The sequence below is a fragment of the Botrytis deweyae genome (genome assembly GCF_014898535.1).
Source record: "Botrytis deweyae strain B1 chromosome Unknown BDEW_011, whole genome shotgun sequence".
Classification (NCBI taxonomy): Eukaryota; Fungi; Ascomycota; class Leotiomycetes; order Helotiales; family Sclerotiniaceae; genus Botrytis; species Botrytis deweyae.
This window is the reverse complement of record NW_024066218.1, coordinates 502,415-521,029: the sequence shown is the minus strand read 5'-3', so window position 1 is coordinate 521,029 and position 18,615 is coordinate 502,415. Positions and strand designations below refer to the sequence as shown.

The 18,615-nt window shown below is 44.2% G+C and overlaps 3 protein-coding genes across 3 annotated transcripts; 1 reads left to right on the top strand and 2 right to left on the bottom strand.

Annotated features, from left to right (window-relative positions):
* Positions 1-492: 492 nt before the first annotated feature.
* Positions 493-8,255, bottom strand: EAE98_005620 (uncharacterized protein). The gene is made up of 3 exons (XM_038953242.1): positions 2,994-8,255; positions 1,825-2,943; positions 493-1,771 (listed from the first exon to the last, which is right to left on the bottom strand). The coding sequence occupies exons 1-3, from the start codon at positions 7,728-7,730 to the stop codon at positions 1,655-1,657; spliced, it is 5,973 nt and encodes a 1,990-aa protein (XP_038810343.1). The 5' UTR covers positions 7,731-8,255; the 3' UTR covers positions 493-1,654.
* Positions 8,256-10,079: 1,824 nt separating this feature from the next.
* On the top strand, positions 10,080-14,410 carry EAE98_005619 (uncharacterized protein; the record flags this gene model as incomplete). Its single annotated transcript, XM_038953241.1, has 9 exons — positions 10,080-10,547; positions 10,613-10,931; positions 10,986-11,189; positions 11,246-11,583; positions 11,630-11,980; positions 12,028-12,489; positions 12,542-13,394; positions 13,472-13,540; positions 13,956-14,410. The coding sequence occupies 9 exons, from the start codon at positions 10,080-10,082 to the stop codon at positions 14,408-14,410; spliced, it is 3,519 nt and encodes a 1,172-aa protein (XP_038810342.1).
* A 1,242-nt stretch (positions 14,411-15,652) lies between these two features.
* Positions 15,653-18,352, bottom strand: EAE98_005618 (uncharacterized protein; the record flags this gene model as incomplete). Its single annotated transcript, XM_038953240.1, has 1 exon — positions 15,653-18,352. One exon carries the CDS (start codon positions 18,350-18,352, stop codon positions 15,653-15,655), a length of 2,700 nt encoding a protein of 899 aa, XP_038810341.1.
* Between the last annotated feature and the right edge of the window lie 263 nt (positions 18,353-18,615).

Sequence of the window (18,615 nt, the reverse complement as noted above, 5' to 3'; positions counted from 1 at the left end):
CCATAACCCCATACCAGGGAGCACGATCCAACATTCGAATCTTTCTAGCATGCATTACGTTGCGTTACAACACAAAATTAATATAGCATTTGGCGAGGCGTTTGGTGCATTTCGGATACTCCTTTTGATCAAGCGAGACCTAGACCTTCACTTCATTTCCATTTGAGATGTCCGTATGAGCGATGGATGAATCTCTATAAAAAGTTTTTCTTCTTTAGAATGGGGAGATTTTAAAATGGAGAGATTCGGTGCAAGAGTAGAGCGAACAAGATTTACATGTATTTTATTACGAGATTCTATATCATGATAGGCACGGAGAGACGCAGTCAAGAACAAGGGGACGCGCTTCTGAGAAGCCGTCCTTGCATCATCCTACTAGTACATTCTTTCTACGTTTGGTGTTTAATTGCTCACACGACGAGACATGTCACGCAAATCACGCATTTAATCATAGCCTAATCAAAATTTCGTTTTAAAGGAATTCACTTATTTTCATTCCACACTACTTCTGATATCATTCCTCACATCCCATTCCTAGAATTTGACCAGTATGATTTCATTTCCCTCCTCTCCCCATTCATTTCCCCCCCTTACTTCTCTCCTCTCTTACGCAACGCAATGCATCGATTGCACATCCGCATCTCCACACTTTCTTAGATGAGAAGAAGAAGAAAAAAACCGAAAATTTCCTACACAGACAATTCAATAACTCCTTCACACATACATAATGATCCTGGGGTATCCATCCATCTTTCCATCCACCCCGTGTCTTTCATCTTCCTTTGCGCTTTGCCTTTCCTTTGAAAAATAGAAAAGCGATTCATCCCCTTTCCCATCTCTCCTCTGTCCCAAACCCCAAACCAAACAAATGACAAAAAAAAAAGTTTCCTATCTGAGAATAAGAAGTCAAGTCCATTTCCTCCATTCTCTCCTCTCCTCTCCTCATCCACTTTTCCTTCCCCTTATCATCCAGCCCATGTTCTGTTGACCTCTTTCCTCTTCTTCTTTCTCACATGCTCTTGCTCCCCTGGTATATTCAACAACTGAAACTAAAACCAAGACTAACTCCAACAAACCAGAGTCATCATCACCTCATGCATACAATCATGAGTTCTGCGAAAATCCCATCCAGCTATATTAACAACCCAAACCTGCGGCCTAAACATTTGGAAATTTTCGGAAAAGTAAAAAAAGGAAAATACGCTGCATGTGTGGTTCCATTCCATCCCTCATAACGAATCGCTCCATAATAGACACTCTAAAAACAATCTCATCGACTTTAGAGATCAAAAAAAGAAAAAGAAAAGAAAAAGGTCAAATGAATGAATAACTCAGGCTTATCTGAACGCCCATCCCTAAATCAAGAACGCCCCTCCTTTCCATCCAGACCCGAATTGTGTATGCCAGAAACTAGCTGTAGTCAGGCAAAACAAATGAAATGACCCAATAGGATCATGTCCTATCATGAAGCTTGAATTTAAGACACCGCCCTCTTTACGCCGATAGCCCTCGTAAATTGTTGCTTTTCTGTCGAAAATTATTTCGGAAAACGAGTACAGATAAGTGCTTCAACGCCAAATCAAGGATGCGTTGTTGCTAGAAGAACCAAAAAGAAAAGGAATAGTACACGTTGAAAGGGGCAGATGCTGGCTCATCAATCCATGGCGAGACGAGCAAAGTGCTTACTCCAGATCCAGCCAACTTGATCAGAGCCATCATCTTGATTTTTAGCCAACCAGAGCTCGCCCTTCTCACCAATGACATCAAAGATCTAAAAATAAGTTAGCTTATAACGAGAAATGCCAGATACAATTGTCAACTTACTTCACCGGGTGAGTAGGTTAGATAAGGGTAACCAGCTTCCGTCTTAGTTGCTGCAATATTAAATTCAAATAAGCTTGCTGCCAGGTAGATGACATTGTACCGACTTCCATGGGCACGATCCACTGAGGAGGCTCTCGAGGATCGAACGCTATCCTCAGGGCCATCGGGTAAAGGCATTGCCGAATGGAAAATGCCTGAGAACGGTCGTTGATCGCGAAGGGGACCATCTACCATGTATGATGCAGATGCTTGAGTGGAACTTGATTCCCTACGATGTCCCAGGTCTGTGCTAATCCTTGCTACGCCACCATTATCCGAAGTAATGCTACGTGATGTTGATGGTCTGGTAGAACCATAAAGACGAGGGGCATTCGCATCTGGCGTCGCAGGAGAGCCCGAGCCAGCACGAGAATGTCCTACAGAGTAAGCTGCTGGTTGATATGGAGCATGCGCCGGGAAGCCAGGGCCATTTGCCATAATTGGCGAGAATGAAAATTGACCACTATGTCGCTTTGCAAAATCTGGAGTCGGTAGACATGGAGATGTATCATGTGGAGCTGCCAAGGACAGAAGTCGTGGACGAGCGGACGAATCAGATAGTCGACCTTTTGTTTTTATCGATTCGTTATCTTTGATGCTGGTAACGGGGGTCGAATCTAATTTGTCCAAAAAGCAATCCACCTCGAGTGTACCATTGATGAGGCGAAGCTCTTGGGTTTGTGCGAGCACATACTTGTAATCCCGCTCAAATGATTGTAAGATGTCATTCTCGTTCATTGGTATTTGGTTAGCATCCAACACAGTCTTGACCTTCTCTTGCCAGATGTAGTACCAAGCTGTTTGACTGAAGATAAGTTTGGCGAGAATTGTTTGTCCTACCTGCGCCGTTAATACTGAGAGCCGGGGCATATCCGTCTTCAACGTTTCATTCAGAGCATCGTATTCTTTGGCTAGCAATTGAAGCTTTTCGTCAGGCTTCTTGCCATTGGCTTTGACAGCCATCAGCTTTTCATAATCTACGCGCCTTTTCGCACGTTTCTTCATGAATTCAGTAGGCCCAGAATATAACCGAATCACAGCTTCGATTGGCTCAATAACTTCCTTTCGGATTTGTCCCACCTGTTTTATATTAGCGTTGATAACTTCCTAGATCATAGAAAAATGCTTACATGGCTTTCCAAAGCAACACTCCCCATATCTCTCATGGAAAGGTTAAACTGAGTCCATCGAGCTTCCATTTCTGGGTGTGAAGAAGGGCTGTGTCGCATGATTATTTCCATGGCAGAAAGAAATCTAAGAAAATCGTTGACCCAAGTAGCGACCTGTCGAGTGTAGTATTCAACATCACGCATTACTACTTGCAGTCGTAGGTAATCATGACCAAACTTTTCATGCAACTTGACAAACACTTCATCGTCATGGGGCCGAACCACGTTAGAAGTCAGCTTCTCTGATCGTCGACCAAATGCCTTGGCAATTCCAAGGCGGACTTCTGATTCCTTGCGTTTTCGACCGACAATCTTCCCGACGACTGAAATACGTTCCTTGAGCTTGTCAATAGTCTGCAATAAATTCAATGTTTCTCGAGCTGCAATCGAAAGAGCATTGAAATCTGGGTGATCTTCAGCTGTATGTCTCACGAGATTGTCGATTAATAGCTGGTATCGAGTGACCCGTTGGACTGGTTTGACCATCAGAGCGTCGAGATCCCAAGCAGCCGTTAAATCCTTTGCGACATTGTTGCATTCAATAAGCCATACATTAACCGCAGGGTCCGCTGACAATATCCTCAAGCGGTCTGCTGCCAATTCGCTGTTTTTCAAAAATTCTGTGTAGACCTCTTGCATTCTCCTGAGATGTTTGCCAAATGTATAACCAATATAGGTCTTTCGGTCCCTTTCTTCATTGAAATCATTGGATTCTGGAGGATCTGAGCTACTGTCGTTTGGACCCAGCGATGCAGGGGTATTTGCCGCAGTAGTCGTTGTGGATGTAGCTTTACTTTGTCTGGCGCGAGCCTTGGAAGTGTAGACAGCTGCCCCAGCTTTCTTCAGGTCATCCAGCAGAGTTGTTGAGAAAGCTATAATCTCATCTGTATTTCTGAATATGGTTTTGATATCGCCAAAGTCCAATTTTGGGCATGCTTCTGCTGTACCTTTGTAGATTTCCTCAACTACATTCATGTCTTTCAGATAAGCGGACTCTGTATCAATTATTTCCTCGATAATCTTTCTCCGAGTAAATAGGCGTGCGCTTTTTTTCTTGGCAATTGCTTGCTCTTCCTCTGTGAGAGGGAGCAGGGGAGCTTTAGGGGCGGGGTAGCCATTGCTTAAAGATACATCTTCCTGAGATATTTGCATGCTTGATCTAGGAGTGGAAATGGAAGGTGTAGAAAGTGAAGGCCGCGGCGAAACCAAGTCATCGCTTGGGCGTCTGGATTCAGTATGTTGGCTAGTAGTGTTTTGGCTTGTTTGATCGGTGCCCGATTGTGGACGACTGTCTTGCATAGCAGGAGGAGGGGGTGTACGAGTAGGAGGACCTAATTTAGCGATTGCATCTTTCCGAGAAGTATGCTCTGAAATTAGTGGAGGAGTGAGGTTAGACCATACTGGGACAGTTGGAACGCTATAGATGGTGTCCGGGTCAAATCCAAGGCCGAATCCGTTGTGGGATGTCAATGGAGGTAGTTCGAGCCTAGAAGAATTCATGGAACTTGTGTCCTCGATCGGCCTAAGTGGCCCGGGAGAAGGAGGCAATTTGGGGGGCGGTGTAGGAGCTTTCTGTAGTTCAGGAAGCGAGATCTTCGTGTTTATCCACCTCTGATTCTCGTCTTGGGGGGCTGGATCATCTGCTGTGGCAACTGAGAAATCGGTCCAAGCAGAATGTCGGTTTTCACGGTGGTAGGCGTCAGATGTAAGATATAACTCACGATTCTGGTCATAAGATGGTCCGTACAAGTCTTCTTGTTCACTCGTATTCCCGGTGTTTCCCGCGCCAATGTCATCAGAACTTTCATACTCGATATCTGTGGGAGTGTACAAATCCGGTTGTCTATCGTTCTCTAGTGGCGATAGGGACTCGGCAAGGGCGGTACGCAAAGCTGGTAATTCTAGTCTGGGACCTTCCACGGAAATTGTATCTGATTCTAGGTGTAACTGGGATCTGTCCGTGTCTTCTTCGATTCTGATGGGAATATCTACCAGCTGCTGAGAATTCTCATCGTATAAACCCAAACCGGTAGGCTGAACATCACCATGGTTGATACTCGCAGGAGCAGCTACTTCGAAATCCATGTGATACATGGAGTCCGAATTGAAAATTTCTGATACCAAGGTCCTCGCGCTTGGGAGTTCTGTAACAGTGACTTTGGCTTGCTCATCATAGGTGATGGCATTTGATGGACTTTCAGAGGCTTCTGATGTCAAATCATGATCAATGGACTCTGGTAATGCTTCACTGAAATCCTCCTTCGGAGTATATCCTATTGAAGTGGCCTCGATAGAAACTCCTAAAGAGTCCGCTGTGATCTTTGCTCGATCCTCAGGAGTCACATCATCTACTTTAAGTACTTGAGCAGGCACTGCAACTGAATCCGCAAGCTTTATAGACGGGATACGAGCAAGACGGGCACCTTCTGTCTGCGCTTCATTTTCAATAAAAGTCGTGGCAGAGATATTTGAAATTGCGGACATTGGTACATCCTCTTCAATAAATGCTCCGGGCATGCCGTTAGTGACACCCAAAGTTGGCGAATCTTGATCCATTACAATCTGATGCTCAACAGGTGGCGGGGAAATTTGTGGATCGAAGCTTGTCAAGATCTGTAATGATTCGGGCCCTAGTGATGGCATATCTGGTATCTGATCTCCATTCGTAGAGGTAGTCGCATGTTCAGACTTGGAGCTTTCGTCACCGTTTGTGGCTTGAGGACTATGTTCGTTGGCATGGTGTGTGTGAGATGCTCGAATCTTCTGCAATTCAGATTCATGGATTGACTTAGTGTATGCACGTGTAATTTGTGCCCGCCGTGCTGCATAGTTAACTGGTTCTGTCGTTATTGTCTTACGTCCTTTCGTCTCAGAAGTTCCGCCGGCTTTAGTCACTTTAATCCCAGCTCTTGTGTCATGTGGCGATGCCGATCCATCCACTGCCTTTTGTCTTGAACTAGCGGTTGTTGCTGCAGAAACAGGTTGCCGAGGACGTGAACTTCGTAGAGGCGGGGAGTTTTTTGCGGGCGGTGCGGAAATATAAGCTTTCAAGCTACCACTGCTAGAGACTTTGTCTGGGCTACGTGTCTTGGCACGGCTGTTAGGAGGTACAGAACGAGTTGCTGATGTCATCGAGCGTCCCGCAGGACTCCATGGTCGATGTTCTCGAGGAAGCTTTCCATGGAGCGGGCGTTTGCCAGTCAGAGGAGAACTAGCACGCGTTGATGGGGAACTTGATCTATCTGACTGAGTACTCGAGCGTTTGAGTGCAATAGGGAGTCGAGATGACAGCTTTGCTGGCTGAAGATCGGATCCACCCTCAGCTTCTACATGAGAAGAATCCGGCGCAGTGTTTGGACCTGAATCCTTGGCATTGACTGGGGATTCTGGTAATAGAAAAGAAGAGCGGTTGACATTATGCATAGTATTTACCTTGGTGTCTGCAAAGTCACTATGGGCACGATTGTGACCTGATCTTCGCGGCTTATTTGGTTCTACGTCACCGAGCGACGGCGTTACTCCCAAATACCAGGCTGTTGGCGAAGTTGGAGAAATGTCGGCATCCGTGCGACTACGTTGCTCAGTAAAGATGGCCGAAGGTAGCCCTGATTCAGATGTCCTTCTTGTAGTCGTTGGAATACCGTAACCAGCTTCAAATGTACCTTGACTTAAATTTGAAATTTCTCCAAATAGAGGACGCTTCTCCGGCACCGCAGGTGGTGGTTGAGATTGAGATGATGGCGAAAGATTGTTCATTGACTTCGAAGTTGAACTGGCTTTGGTACTTGATGTATTCCTCGTACGCATGCTGCGGGCGGAACCCAAAGAAGCATTACTTGAATGTTGGTCTTCCGTCGCAAATCTTGGTCGTTGCATTGCTCTTGTACTGGATGGAGGCGATTTAACTCTGGTTGATCCCGGCTCCCTCGTAGTATTACTTGCCCTTAATGACGCACTCGTAGTTATAGGTCCTGGGTTACTAGCCACGCGGGCAGTGTATGGATTCGATCGATCTCTCATATATCCGGAACTGATCCCAGCACTATCTTTTGTTCGTACCACTGGTTTCCGCGGCATGGGAAGGGACTGATCATTGTTCTGATCGAAGCGCTTCAAGAGATCCTTCACGCTTGGTTTTTGTGATGCTTTTCCATATCCATTGACTAGTGATTTGGCTGATTGCTTTTGATTGCTTTCAGCATGCGATAGATTCGAGCCGAAGGGTGGTCGCGTTGTAGTTCTCGAAGTAGAAGGAGTTTGTTTTGGTGAACTGCTGGTATTACTTGATCGCATTGTGGAAGAAGCCGGCCTAACATCTGTTGTTGTAGCAGCCATATCTAACAACTGATCTGGCGGGCTGTTTGTCTGTTGGGGAGGTTGATAATCTCGGTAGAAGTCATCTGGTTCACCACCATCATCGGAAGTATTCATGTAACCATTCGTGTTGGTAGTTTGTAATTGTAGATTCGAGGTCGTAAGAAGAGGGAGTTTAGGAGGGTGAGGGGGGGCCGGATCGAAGTCAAATCTTTGGGAAAAGTGAGGAGATTCGCAAGTGGTAGGAGAAGGTATTTGCCGGTGTTGTGAAGTCAAATCCGACGAGTACTGGGATTGAGATTGGGATTGCGCTGGGGACTGAGCTTCTGACTGGGGAAAAGACCTAGAATAAAAATTCTGGTCATCTTGAAATCCATCCTCCATTGTGCCTCAACATCTGTTGAAGCTCGTGCTCTAAGTGTGAGCGGTGGTAATGCTGTGATTGTTTATTGATGATCCATACAATTGTGGCAGAAGTTGAATGGCCCTTGGAATACTTGTAGCTGATTCGATGGATTTGACTTGAGCAACCAACCTTATCCTTGAGCTCTGGGCGCACGAGGGAGAAAATTGAATGTATGTGGCAGTAGGTTGGACGGAAGAATCATAGGACAAGAGTTGGGTATACTTTCAGTATAATGCGGGAGAGAAAGTTAGAGACGGTAAAAGGTAGCGTGGTTTTGTTATGCAATTGGATGCAATTGAATGGAGCGCGATCGGTTATTATGGGTTAGAGGTTTACCGGTAGTAGTTGGGGGTTAGAGAGCTTTAATGATTTTTCTCCACACAGTCTGGAAAGTTGTTGCTTTTCGAGTTTTAAGAGGGTGAAAGGGTGAGCGGGTGTGTGAGAGAGAGTGAGAGAGTGAGAGAGAGAAGAATTAAGTGTGAGTGGTTGTGCAATAAAAGACGAAAAGGTTACTACTACCTACACCTAGTATGTATGATAACTTTGAAGTGATCTACTAGGTAGGTAGGTCGTCAGTATTTCTACCCGACAATATGAAAAGGTACAAAAGCACAATACTGGTAAAGTAAAGTAATGTGGTGTGGTGTGGTGTGGTGTAGTGTACCTGGTGTGGTGTGCTGTGTATATCTTCAGCAAATGACAGTGACAAGGTAATCAATCAATCGAAATCATCACACACATCAGCCATTGAGGCAATTTGGGTCAACTATGGCCATCTAATACCGGGTTCGGAAGAATTCACTTTATGGGACAGGTGGAAAAGCTCAAGGGTAATGAATTTCATTGAGTCAAGGAAAGCTTTTTGCACAGTTTCAACTCTCACGGTCATGGATGGATTTTGATTGATCACTCCTGGGTATCTAATAAGGTCCCCTTCTGCCGCTGCCGTTTGTTTCGTGTTTCCCTTCCAGAGTTTCCTGGCAATATATACACTGTCTGGTATTGGCTGCGATTGCTTGTGATACCGTCGACTTTTGGCCTATACTTGCATTTCAATTTGATGGTATGTACAACCATAATTTATAACGAATACTTGTGACAAATCAACAATGTGAGTGAAGGTTTTAGATTGAATGCTTTGCCATCTATTCTACTCGATCAGAGATTAGACACTAGGTGAAGAAGCAACTGGTCGGTCTCCTTCAGCCACTGTATCTATATTGAATAACCTTGGAATCCATAGCATTATCGCCTCAAACCTTGACACTGGAAGGAAAAAGCAAATGTCAATATTGATATTGACTACAAGTCTCTGACTCGGTGACGGTGACGGGGAGTTCACAGGTCTATTGTGCTTCAAAGTTTGACAATCAGTCAAGCCGGACTCTAAAATAGTATCTAGCTGTCTGGGTAGGTGAACTAGGTAAACAAAGACCACCTCAAGAAAGAATCGGATTGTCAGAACCCTGGAAGGTTTGCTTCATTTTGGATTTGACATCGCAAAGTCTTACTTCTAAGCCAGCAGTAGCCGAGCCTAAATCAATAGGTATCATCCATCCATCAATGAATGACTTCTCCAAGAATCACCGAGGGCCTACTTGCAGTAGAAAAGAAGCCAAGGTTGGTGTATGAACACCAATCGGGTACTTCATCTTCATCTTCCACTTGATGCCCTTTTCATGCTTCTGGTTTTGTTGTGTTATATGGCTCGAGGCTGTTCTCCTATCAATATCACCTCAAAGTCTTATCGGTTATCGATATCCTCAATTCTAGATTCGATATCAACATTCAACCAATGAATGGCTGAATAACTACTACCTAGTCTCCTAGTCTAGTATATCTTTGTTAAAAGGCCGTGCTTCCGGACTTTCTTTTCCTTTTCTCTGTTCCGACTTTGTCTGGCTCAATGTAATTGAAACAACTCCTTACTTTTTCACAATCATCGATACCCCTTACTTCATATACCTATTTATAAATTGAAACTTCAATCATATGCTGTGTTCTCGTATTCGTTGTGAAAGGAAGGAAGCAAAGGAATAAATACTGTATTATTGACTTTCCAAAATTAAAGTCAATAATGCAATCTGATCTACAGCCTCGTAACTTTGACAAGGCTGCATAGAACAGGCTGCATAGAACTACCTAGCAATCTTCCAAGGTTGCTGTATCGATCTTGCTTGAAGATCGACATCACGCCTATGGGTCATCATCTGGGTCATCATTGTCCATCACAGACAGCCCAACGCTAAGACAATCAATCCATTTAGGAAATACTCCCTAGTGTGCTTTACCCGAGATCAAGAATCAACAAAAGCAATTGCTTTAGCATGGCTAGAAAGAGAAAGAGAAGTCATGCTGTCACAGGAACTGATACTGATAATGGCACTGGCCTTACAGATCTCAATAAACGTCAAAAGGCCTCTGGAGACACCCACAGAAAGGATCCTCCGGTAAAGCAAACTTTGTTGGCTAAATACTATCCCAACGTCTTATGTCTTCGTGATTATTTACTATCAAAGCTTCCAGTATCCTCCAAGGTTAGGAGAAAGAAGTTGTTGTCAGTGGGCCACAAGCTTTCAACAAACATTGAAGATCAGGGTGATGATCATGAGGAGGAAGATGAAGATCATTTGTTAGGTGACTTTCTTGATGGCACGTTGATAGGTGTGTCATTGAATCATGAACTTTCTCAAGAAAATAGGTTGAAAGAGTGGGTTTCTTTCTCACAGAAAGGAGACATTTCTGTATCAACTATTGCAAATTCAAGTGGTAATGATGTTTACTCTCAATCAGAGGTGGGTGTTTATCAATAATCTTTCTTCCGGAATGTTCTTGTCTCGGACGACTAACATCTCAACAGATTGTTGATTTTGTTATTTGGTTACTATTTTCAAAGTCAAAATCATCAAATGGAAGACTGCAACACTTACTTTGTCAAGGATATCGTAAAGATATCAGTTCTCATTCTGTCAATAGGGATGAAAACTTTAGAACTTCGATTCCAGGAGTCAATTCAATGTATCCCAATAGTCATGTGACAGCTATGAAAGCCTGGCCATGGCCTCATGTTCTTGCTCTGCTAGGGAAAGCTGGAGAACGTGTCATGTGTGATTTAATTCTTGATTGTGGTGTTTTTGTTCAGATAGAGAATGCACATGGTAGCTATCACCAACTCAGTGGTAGGTTTCAAACTGCGTCTGATTTGTTAAATCTTGACTGACGACTACAAACAGGTCAGCCTTTAAGTGAACTCTCACCTATCACAACTGCAAAACCCCATGGAAAGTTATCTGAGACAGACAGCCCTTCAAGCAAAAGCCAGCAACCAGTTGTCTTACATAATCCAGCGGAGATCAATTTTGTAAGAAATCGCATGCTTTACGCAAAAGCTGCTTTGAATGCAAAGGGTGAGGTTCAATTTGGTTTTAGGCACATCCGTAGGTTACCCTTGAGCTAGTAGCTTAGATTCAAATTAATTGATTGTTCTACGCAGACGTTTTGAACAGATTTCCATGTCAAGTCAATGATGGAAGTGGCGCCATGCTTAGTCGTCGACGGCCCGAGGAAAATATTACCCAAATTCTAATGTACATATTCCCCAGGCAGTTCGGCCTTCACAATGTCTTTACTTCAGAAGTTGACAATCGAGAAACTGTTCAGCCATTCAAAGATTACACTTTACGTGAAGAAGAAATTGATTCCATATATCCTGACGCAAAGGCCATCAAAATCCCCAAAAGGCTTCGTGGAACAGCCAGGGATCTGGTTAAAAAATTCCAAATCCTGCACTCTAGGTGCTCATACAATAGCTTGTTAGAGTATTATTGCCCGGTTAGTCTCCGAATCGAAATTCTGTGGCTTCTATTAACACTTGCAGAATCGGAAGAGTCAAGATGGCGGCGTAGAGGACACGAAAGAAAAGCGTTCTTCTAATTCGACGTCATTCGAAAGCCAATCTTCTGGGAAAAGCCGTGTCTCCAACACATTTCTATCGAGTGCCCCCTCAATTCCAGCCCGAAGATCAACCTTGATGGACCATGCAAGTTCTGGTGCTCATGTATCTGCTTTCTGTCGTGCCGTGCTTCGAAACATCGTACCGCGCGAATTCTGGGGCACGGGAGATGTGCAGGTACATAACGAGGGCATCTTCCAAAAGAATGTGGATAACTTTATTAGACTGAGAAGATTTGAGGCTTTGTCACTTCACGAAGTTACTCAGGGATTCAAGGTAAATTTTGTGTCATGATCGGATTCCATTTTGTTAATGTCCACTAGATTGCCGAGATTGAATGGTTGGGAGCAGCAAATACTTCAAACCAAAAATTGTCACTAACTGATTTCAATAAACGACGCGAAATATTCCTTGAATTTATATACTATTTATTTGATTCAGTTCTTATCCCGTTGGTTCGTTCGAACTTTCATGTCACTGAGTCGAACATTCATCGTCAGCGACTCTTCTTCTTTCGACATGATGTCTGGAAAGCTGTGGCTGAGCCTGCTCTGGCTTCATTGAAGTCGAAAATGTTTGAGGAAGTAAAATTGGGAGAGGCTCAGCAGATACTTGGTTCGCGAGCCTTAGGCTTTAGTCAGATGCGACTGATACCTAAGGAGACTGGCGTGCGACCAATTATGAATCTAAGGAGAAGAGCAATGCGGAAAGGTGATAAGCGTCTGCTAGGTGCCAGTATTAATAGTGTGTTAGCACCTGTTCACAATGTACTCACCCACGAGAAGGTAAGTGTAATTTACAGTCGTTTTTTCTCGTTACAAAACCTAACATCTGTAGGCAAGCAATATAGGTCGCCTTGGATCAACTCTTTTCTCTGTCGGCGATTTATATCAAAAGGTCAAATCCTTCAAAGCATCTCTCAACTCGTCAACAAAGCCTCTCTACTTTGCCAAAGTTGATGTCCAGGCTGCATTCGATACCATTCCTCAAGCTGCAGTCATCAAGCTCATGGCTACCGTCCCTTCTGAATCAGAGTACAGGTTCGCGAGACATGTTGAGATCCGACCTACAGAAGCCTATACCACCAACCCCGATGCACCAAATAAACCCATCAGAAGATGGAAATCACACGCCAAATCCCTTCATCATCTCGACAATTTTGATGAGGACCTCGAAAACGATATAGCCATTGGCAAGAAGAACACTATATTTGTTGAAAATGTCGTCAACCAAATCCGTGATACTGACTCTCTTCTCCAAATTCTGACTCAACACATTTTACAAAACATGGTTAAGATTGGCAAGAAATTCTACCGTCAAAAAGAAGGAATTCCACAGGGTTCAGTCCTTTCTTCTTTACTTTGTAATTACTTCTATGCGGATCTCGAAGCCAAGCATCTATCTTTTCTACAATCTGGGGAAAGTCTGCTGCTGAGATTAATTGATGATTTCTTACTTATAACACTCAACCCTGCACATGCGAAACGCTTCCTGAAAATAATGCATGATGGAATACCAGAGTACGGAGTAGGTGTAAATCCGGACAAGACTCTTACCAATTTCGAGGTGATGATTAACGGTAAGAAAATAAAGAGGGTGGTGGGTGAGAGAATGTTTCCTTATTGTGGTAATTTGGTGGATATGAAGACTTTGAATATTGCAAGAGATAGGGATAGGAGGAAAGATTTAGGTGAGTTTGTTTTGATCCGGTTCAGTTACTCGTTGAACGTATCAGTATCATGGACCTCGATACTAATGGCTGAGAAGTAATACAAGATTCGCTCACAGTCGAATATTCAAGAATCCCGGGGAAGACATTCCATCGGAAAGTTCTCAGTAAGTATCATTTTCTGATCTCATTTTTCACAAAGCCAGAACGTCGCAATGCATTGGTATGTATATAAACCTAAACAGAGCACTCTCTGTCACATACGACCATAGACTGAAGAGAATTGGGCATCCCGTCCGCTCTGCCATACACAAGCTTCAGATCGGTGGATTAGTAGTTGGGTGGGTGACCACCAGCGAATCCCCACTGTTGTATGTTTTTGCTGCTGCATCTTTTTGCGCTCCAGAAAGAATCTCAATGAAATTCTGGATGTTCTCAAGTGCTATCAATTTTCTCCTCAAGACTTTTATTAGTTTGAATGCCGCCTTCGTTTTGCACCCCGCTTCCCCACGCTCGCTTTCGCTTCCGCCTTCGCTCTCCACTTGAACTTGAACTTCAAAAACACAATTAACACACCCATAGATTCCCTCACCCTCCAAACCCACCCCATGTACCTCGACACTTCTCACAATTCCCTCTCTACGGTACGCAAAAATATCTACACTTCTTATGTTGAAAGTGCGACGAAAATGATGGCATATATAAAATGTTTGCCAGTTGCCAAAAAACCAAAAAGTGCATTGGTAATTAAGACCGTAGAGGACCTAGTTAAATTGGGCTGGTGTTTAAGTAGACGGGGAAAGAAGAGCAGTGGAAAAGCTGGGGGGAAAGGGGGGGCTCTGGAAAAGGATGAGGATGATGGTGGGGAAGAGGAGAAAAGCGGTAAGAAAGATCAATATGCAGGTTACAAATGCGAGGTTTCGAAAAGGGAGATGAGAAGGTGGGGTTTAGGCGCTTTTTTGGAGGTGATGAGGAAGAGGCAGAGTGGGTATGCGGGGGTTGTCGAGTGGTTGGAAAGGGAGTTGGGAAAGTTGTGATGGGGGAAGGGAGGGGAGGCGTTCTGGAAGAAGAGCAAGAAGAAGGGGAGAGGTAATGCGTGGGTCTGTGTGATGAATTGGTTGTTAGATGGGCAGGGGGAGCGGGCATCGTTTGAATCGTGGAGGTACTTGTATTTGTACTTGTAAGATTGCTTTTATTAGTGTACCTTTACTATCGATCCGTTTCGTGCAATCGATCTTAGTACCTCTGTATAGATAGACACATAGACAGAGAATCCATACATGATCTCACGTCACATATTAACTATGCTATGAAAGAGATACAGTGCAATCTTAAGACATACACCCTCTTACCTCTTCTACAAGTTCCATATTGAGATTGTATTCAAGCTTTTATTTATCCGCTACTGAAATATGTATGCTGGCTGTATATCATTACTTGTAAATTGACACTTCTTGCTATTTGAGATGAGGGGGAGTATTTTGATAGGGGGAGAGGAGTGAGAGAGATTGTAACAGTGAGGGGAGAAGAAGAGAGGAGAGAAGAAAGGGAGAATACTCTTCTCTCTCTTTATCTACGATACCGGAAGCGAGGTCCAAGATTTCCTTCGACGTCGTTTTGACACTTATAATTATATATTTGCCCTGTTGATTTTTCTTACGTGCTGGGTAATAATAATACTTATTTGTGCCTCCAGGCCTGTCTGTGCGAGGGAGCAAGGAGCAGGAGAATATTGAATGGTGTAAATCATACCGAAATGCTAGTACATAAGTTCACCAGTTAGAAATCAACAGATACAAAAGCACCACATACAAAAAAAACATTATTTATTGACTTTTACACTTCTACGCGGGCTTGTATCTACATATACATATACATATACATGGATGAAGCCGTAGGATCAACCCTTCCCAATCTCCATTCCCATTTCAATTTCCCACCCCCAACAGATTCCATCATCTGTTCATCTACCATCATGCATAATTGCACCATTGTCCTCCTAGTCTTCTCTTCCAGAACTCAGAATTTCTACAGTCCGTCCCGTTTCCCAAATTATTACACAAAAATATCATCGTTACTCCGAATCCCCAAATCCATAATTTGCATCCGGGTTTTCGACTCCTACCAGTGGCTCCAGACTCCAAAAAAACCCGCAAATTCCCGGCAAATTATACATGGTAAAACCCTCCACACCCTTTAACTCATGACTCCTGATTTCCCACGCGTATACCCACTTTTAACACCTCGATACCAATATACATACAATGCGTGAAAAGTGATCAGTTCCTCCGATGCTCGTAATCAGGATGGGAGTTCGAATATTGCGCATGCGGGTGACCATTACCATTACTGTGAAGATGTGATGGGTTTGGTTGATTCACGTATTGCGCATGAGAGGGGCCGTTGCCGTTGCCATTACTATTGACATGCGATGGTGCTATTACTGGGAACTGCGATGGGGCTGCTGTTGAATTTGAATACTGGGCATGCGATTGACCGTTACCGTTGCCGTTGTTATTGCTATTGATATGCGATGGACTTGCCGATGCATTTCCATACTGCGCATGTGTAGGCATCACTCCGTATCCACCCGTGGGCCAGCTTACATATGGCTGCTGTGATTGCATTCCCTGCATCGCTGTGGCGGCAGCTTGTTCATCCATAGCCGGCACGCTACGATTCATGTATGACTCCATCATCGGGGCCGAGACTTGTGGATTATGAGTAAAGGAATCCGGTCCAACTTTCCAAGGAATACTGAAGTTATTCCCTAGAATTAAATCAAAGACGTTGTCAATATTGCTCTGCTGAGGATTTTCGAATTCAATGTCGATATCAGGGATGGCTTGAACATGAGACTGCATCTGCGAGGCGTCGTAGTGTTGAGATTGTGCGGTAGTTACATGGTTATCGATTATGCCGACAATTTGAGCAAATTGGAAAGATACCTGTGTGAGCATAGCGAAGACTGGACAAAGACGAATGTTGTCCATCGCGTTCCTTATATCAAAGACTGCCTTCCTGCGAGAGATGTCTTCGTCATTGTCTGGCTCATCTTTCGCTAGGAACTCCAACGCGATAACGGCCACGCTGTGATATACATAGTAAGGATCAATCCAGGTTACACCATTGAATTGGTTCAAAGTGATAAGTTGATGGATGAGTTTAAGAGCTTCTTTGGATGAAAGGCCACATTTGTAACTCAATTTGTGTTCTTTTGAACCGAGATGGTTAGCGCGAACATGTTTCCCTTTCTTCCGCGCTACCTGCAGCATCGCTTTCCGTACCGCGTAAGGTCGAGTAACAAGTGACTGTACAAGATGGAACTGAAGATGAAGTAGATAAATCGCACGCGTGTGGGCACGTGAAATTCCTTGAAGTCCGAGGCGAAGGTGTGGTGGTAAGCGGTCGCGCCAATCCTGCAACTCCAAGAGCAACCTATCGGCCCAACTGATCCTGAGTTCTTCATCGCCTGGGGATAAAATGACGCTAGAGGGGTACATCACCTTGCTAGTTTGCGACATTATCCTTGTCAAGCGACACAACTCCTCGATGTATCCCATAGGTACATGTGCACTGCCATCAAGCAGATCTTCGTTGGGGTATTTAATGGTGACTTCCCTATCGCGGATAGAAGAGGGTCTGCCCAGTATCGTGCATGAACTCTGTTCGAGTACGTAAATTGTCCACCACACACGGCGTCGAACCTCTATTTCGCCTGGATCGAGATTTTTGTTACCTCCTTCTCGGTGCATTCCAAGAGTCATAGCCATTCTTAGAACTGCACCTAGCATCGTCCAAGCTGCATTACGTTCGGATATGTTATGTAAATACATATGCAAAAGGAGTAGAGCTTGAATATTGACTAGTGTACTGGTATATTGGAGTTGGGACACTCGCGACTGTACCCATACTTTATAATTGTGTATCATTTGCAGGTACAAATCATCCTGTGGCTCGATAATTTGAGCTCCAAGTACTAGAACCATGAGAACAGAACATAGCCACCCGGGTTCAAAATCTTGTACTTGATTACCAAGTTGGCTCCACGTGCTCTCGTAGCGCTGTTCAAAGGAGCGACGTCTAAAAAGCATAAAGTCTGGGTGAACGTGCTCAAAGAACGACTGAACTAAGGCATCCGCGATTTCTCGAGCGGGTAGAAGTGAAGATAGAGGCTCTTTTTCTGATGGATCTTTGCCTGGGACAAGCGGAAGCACGTGACGGCTTCTAGATACTTGAGAATCTCGTTCGAGATCTGCTGGTCCAGGGGCGGTGTGCTTTTCTTCGGCCGCCTTTGGCTCTAAACCTTTGCTCCATTTTGAAGTCGCGAAGTTTATCATCAACTTCATACTTGGATTGTTCGGTTCAAGAACTTGAGCATACGACCCTACCAGCGCACGAAGATTGAGGGCAAAACCAAAACTTGAAGATGGTCCAATGAAATGTGATTGTCCCCCCGAAGGTGTGGGAACCAGTGTTTCCTGTGGCGAACTGGGTAAGGTTACAGATTTCTCTGTTGGCGTTGGCTCGTCTTTCAAGGTTCGTTGGCTACCCTCGGAACAAGCTGGCGACGCTGACAATTCCTTTGGGACTTGTGCAAAAACTTCCTCCAGGCGTATATCGCGCGTAGTAAGATTGTCTCCCGTGAAGTCAGGCAGCGTTATCTTATGCTCCGCAGCAATCTCGTATAGAACGTCGATATCACTTGTATCCCTATTGGGAAAGATTCCTTTGACAATCGCATCCAGCACGCGATATCGCATACTAAGCGTTTCGACACTTCCATAAATTCGAGTCTTCCGGGGCAAGGTGGATTTACATTCTACACTGGCTTCCACACAATTCTGGCAGGGATCCTCTCCATTTCGTGAGCAACGCACTCTACGCCTTTTGCAACGATCGCAAGAAACCAGAGCTCTTTTTCGCAGGTGATCCGCAATACGGACCTTTCCAGGCTTTTTCTTTTTGGATGGATCCATCTTCTATGCGCAGGGAGGGGAGAGGGGAAGAGTGAGATCTAACCCCGCAAAATCCGGGGGGTCAAGAGATAGAGAGTCGTATAGATTTTGATATGGCGATTAATAATTTGTGACAATTATGAATGTGAAGGATTATGATGAATCATGGAGGTTTTATGGATAAAGGTCTTGAGTACAGGAATGAAGATGTATCAATTCATTTCGTTATGATTGTATGACTAGACAGGAACAATACAATTACTCGGATGAAGTGCAATTAGTGT

Bases quoted from the DNA above. Each gene is read 5' to 3' on its own strand.
- EAE98_005620 (XM_038953242.1), bottom strand. From the start codon at position 7,730: ATGGAGGATGGATTTCAAGATGACCAGAATTTTTATTCTAGGTCTTTT. The intron at 2,944-2,993 runs GTAAGCATTTTT...AATATAAAACAG, and splicing joins GTGTTGCTTTGGAAAGCCAT to GTGGGACAAATCCGAAAGGA. The intron at 1,772-1,824 runs GTAAGTTGACAA...ACTTATTTTTAG, and splicing joins TAACCTACTCACCCGGTGAA to ATCTTTGATGTCATTGGTGA.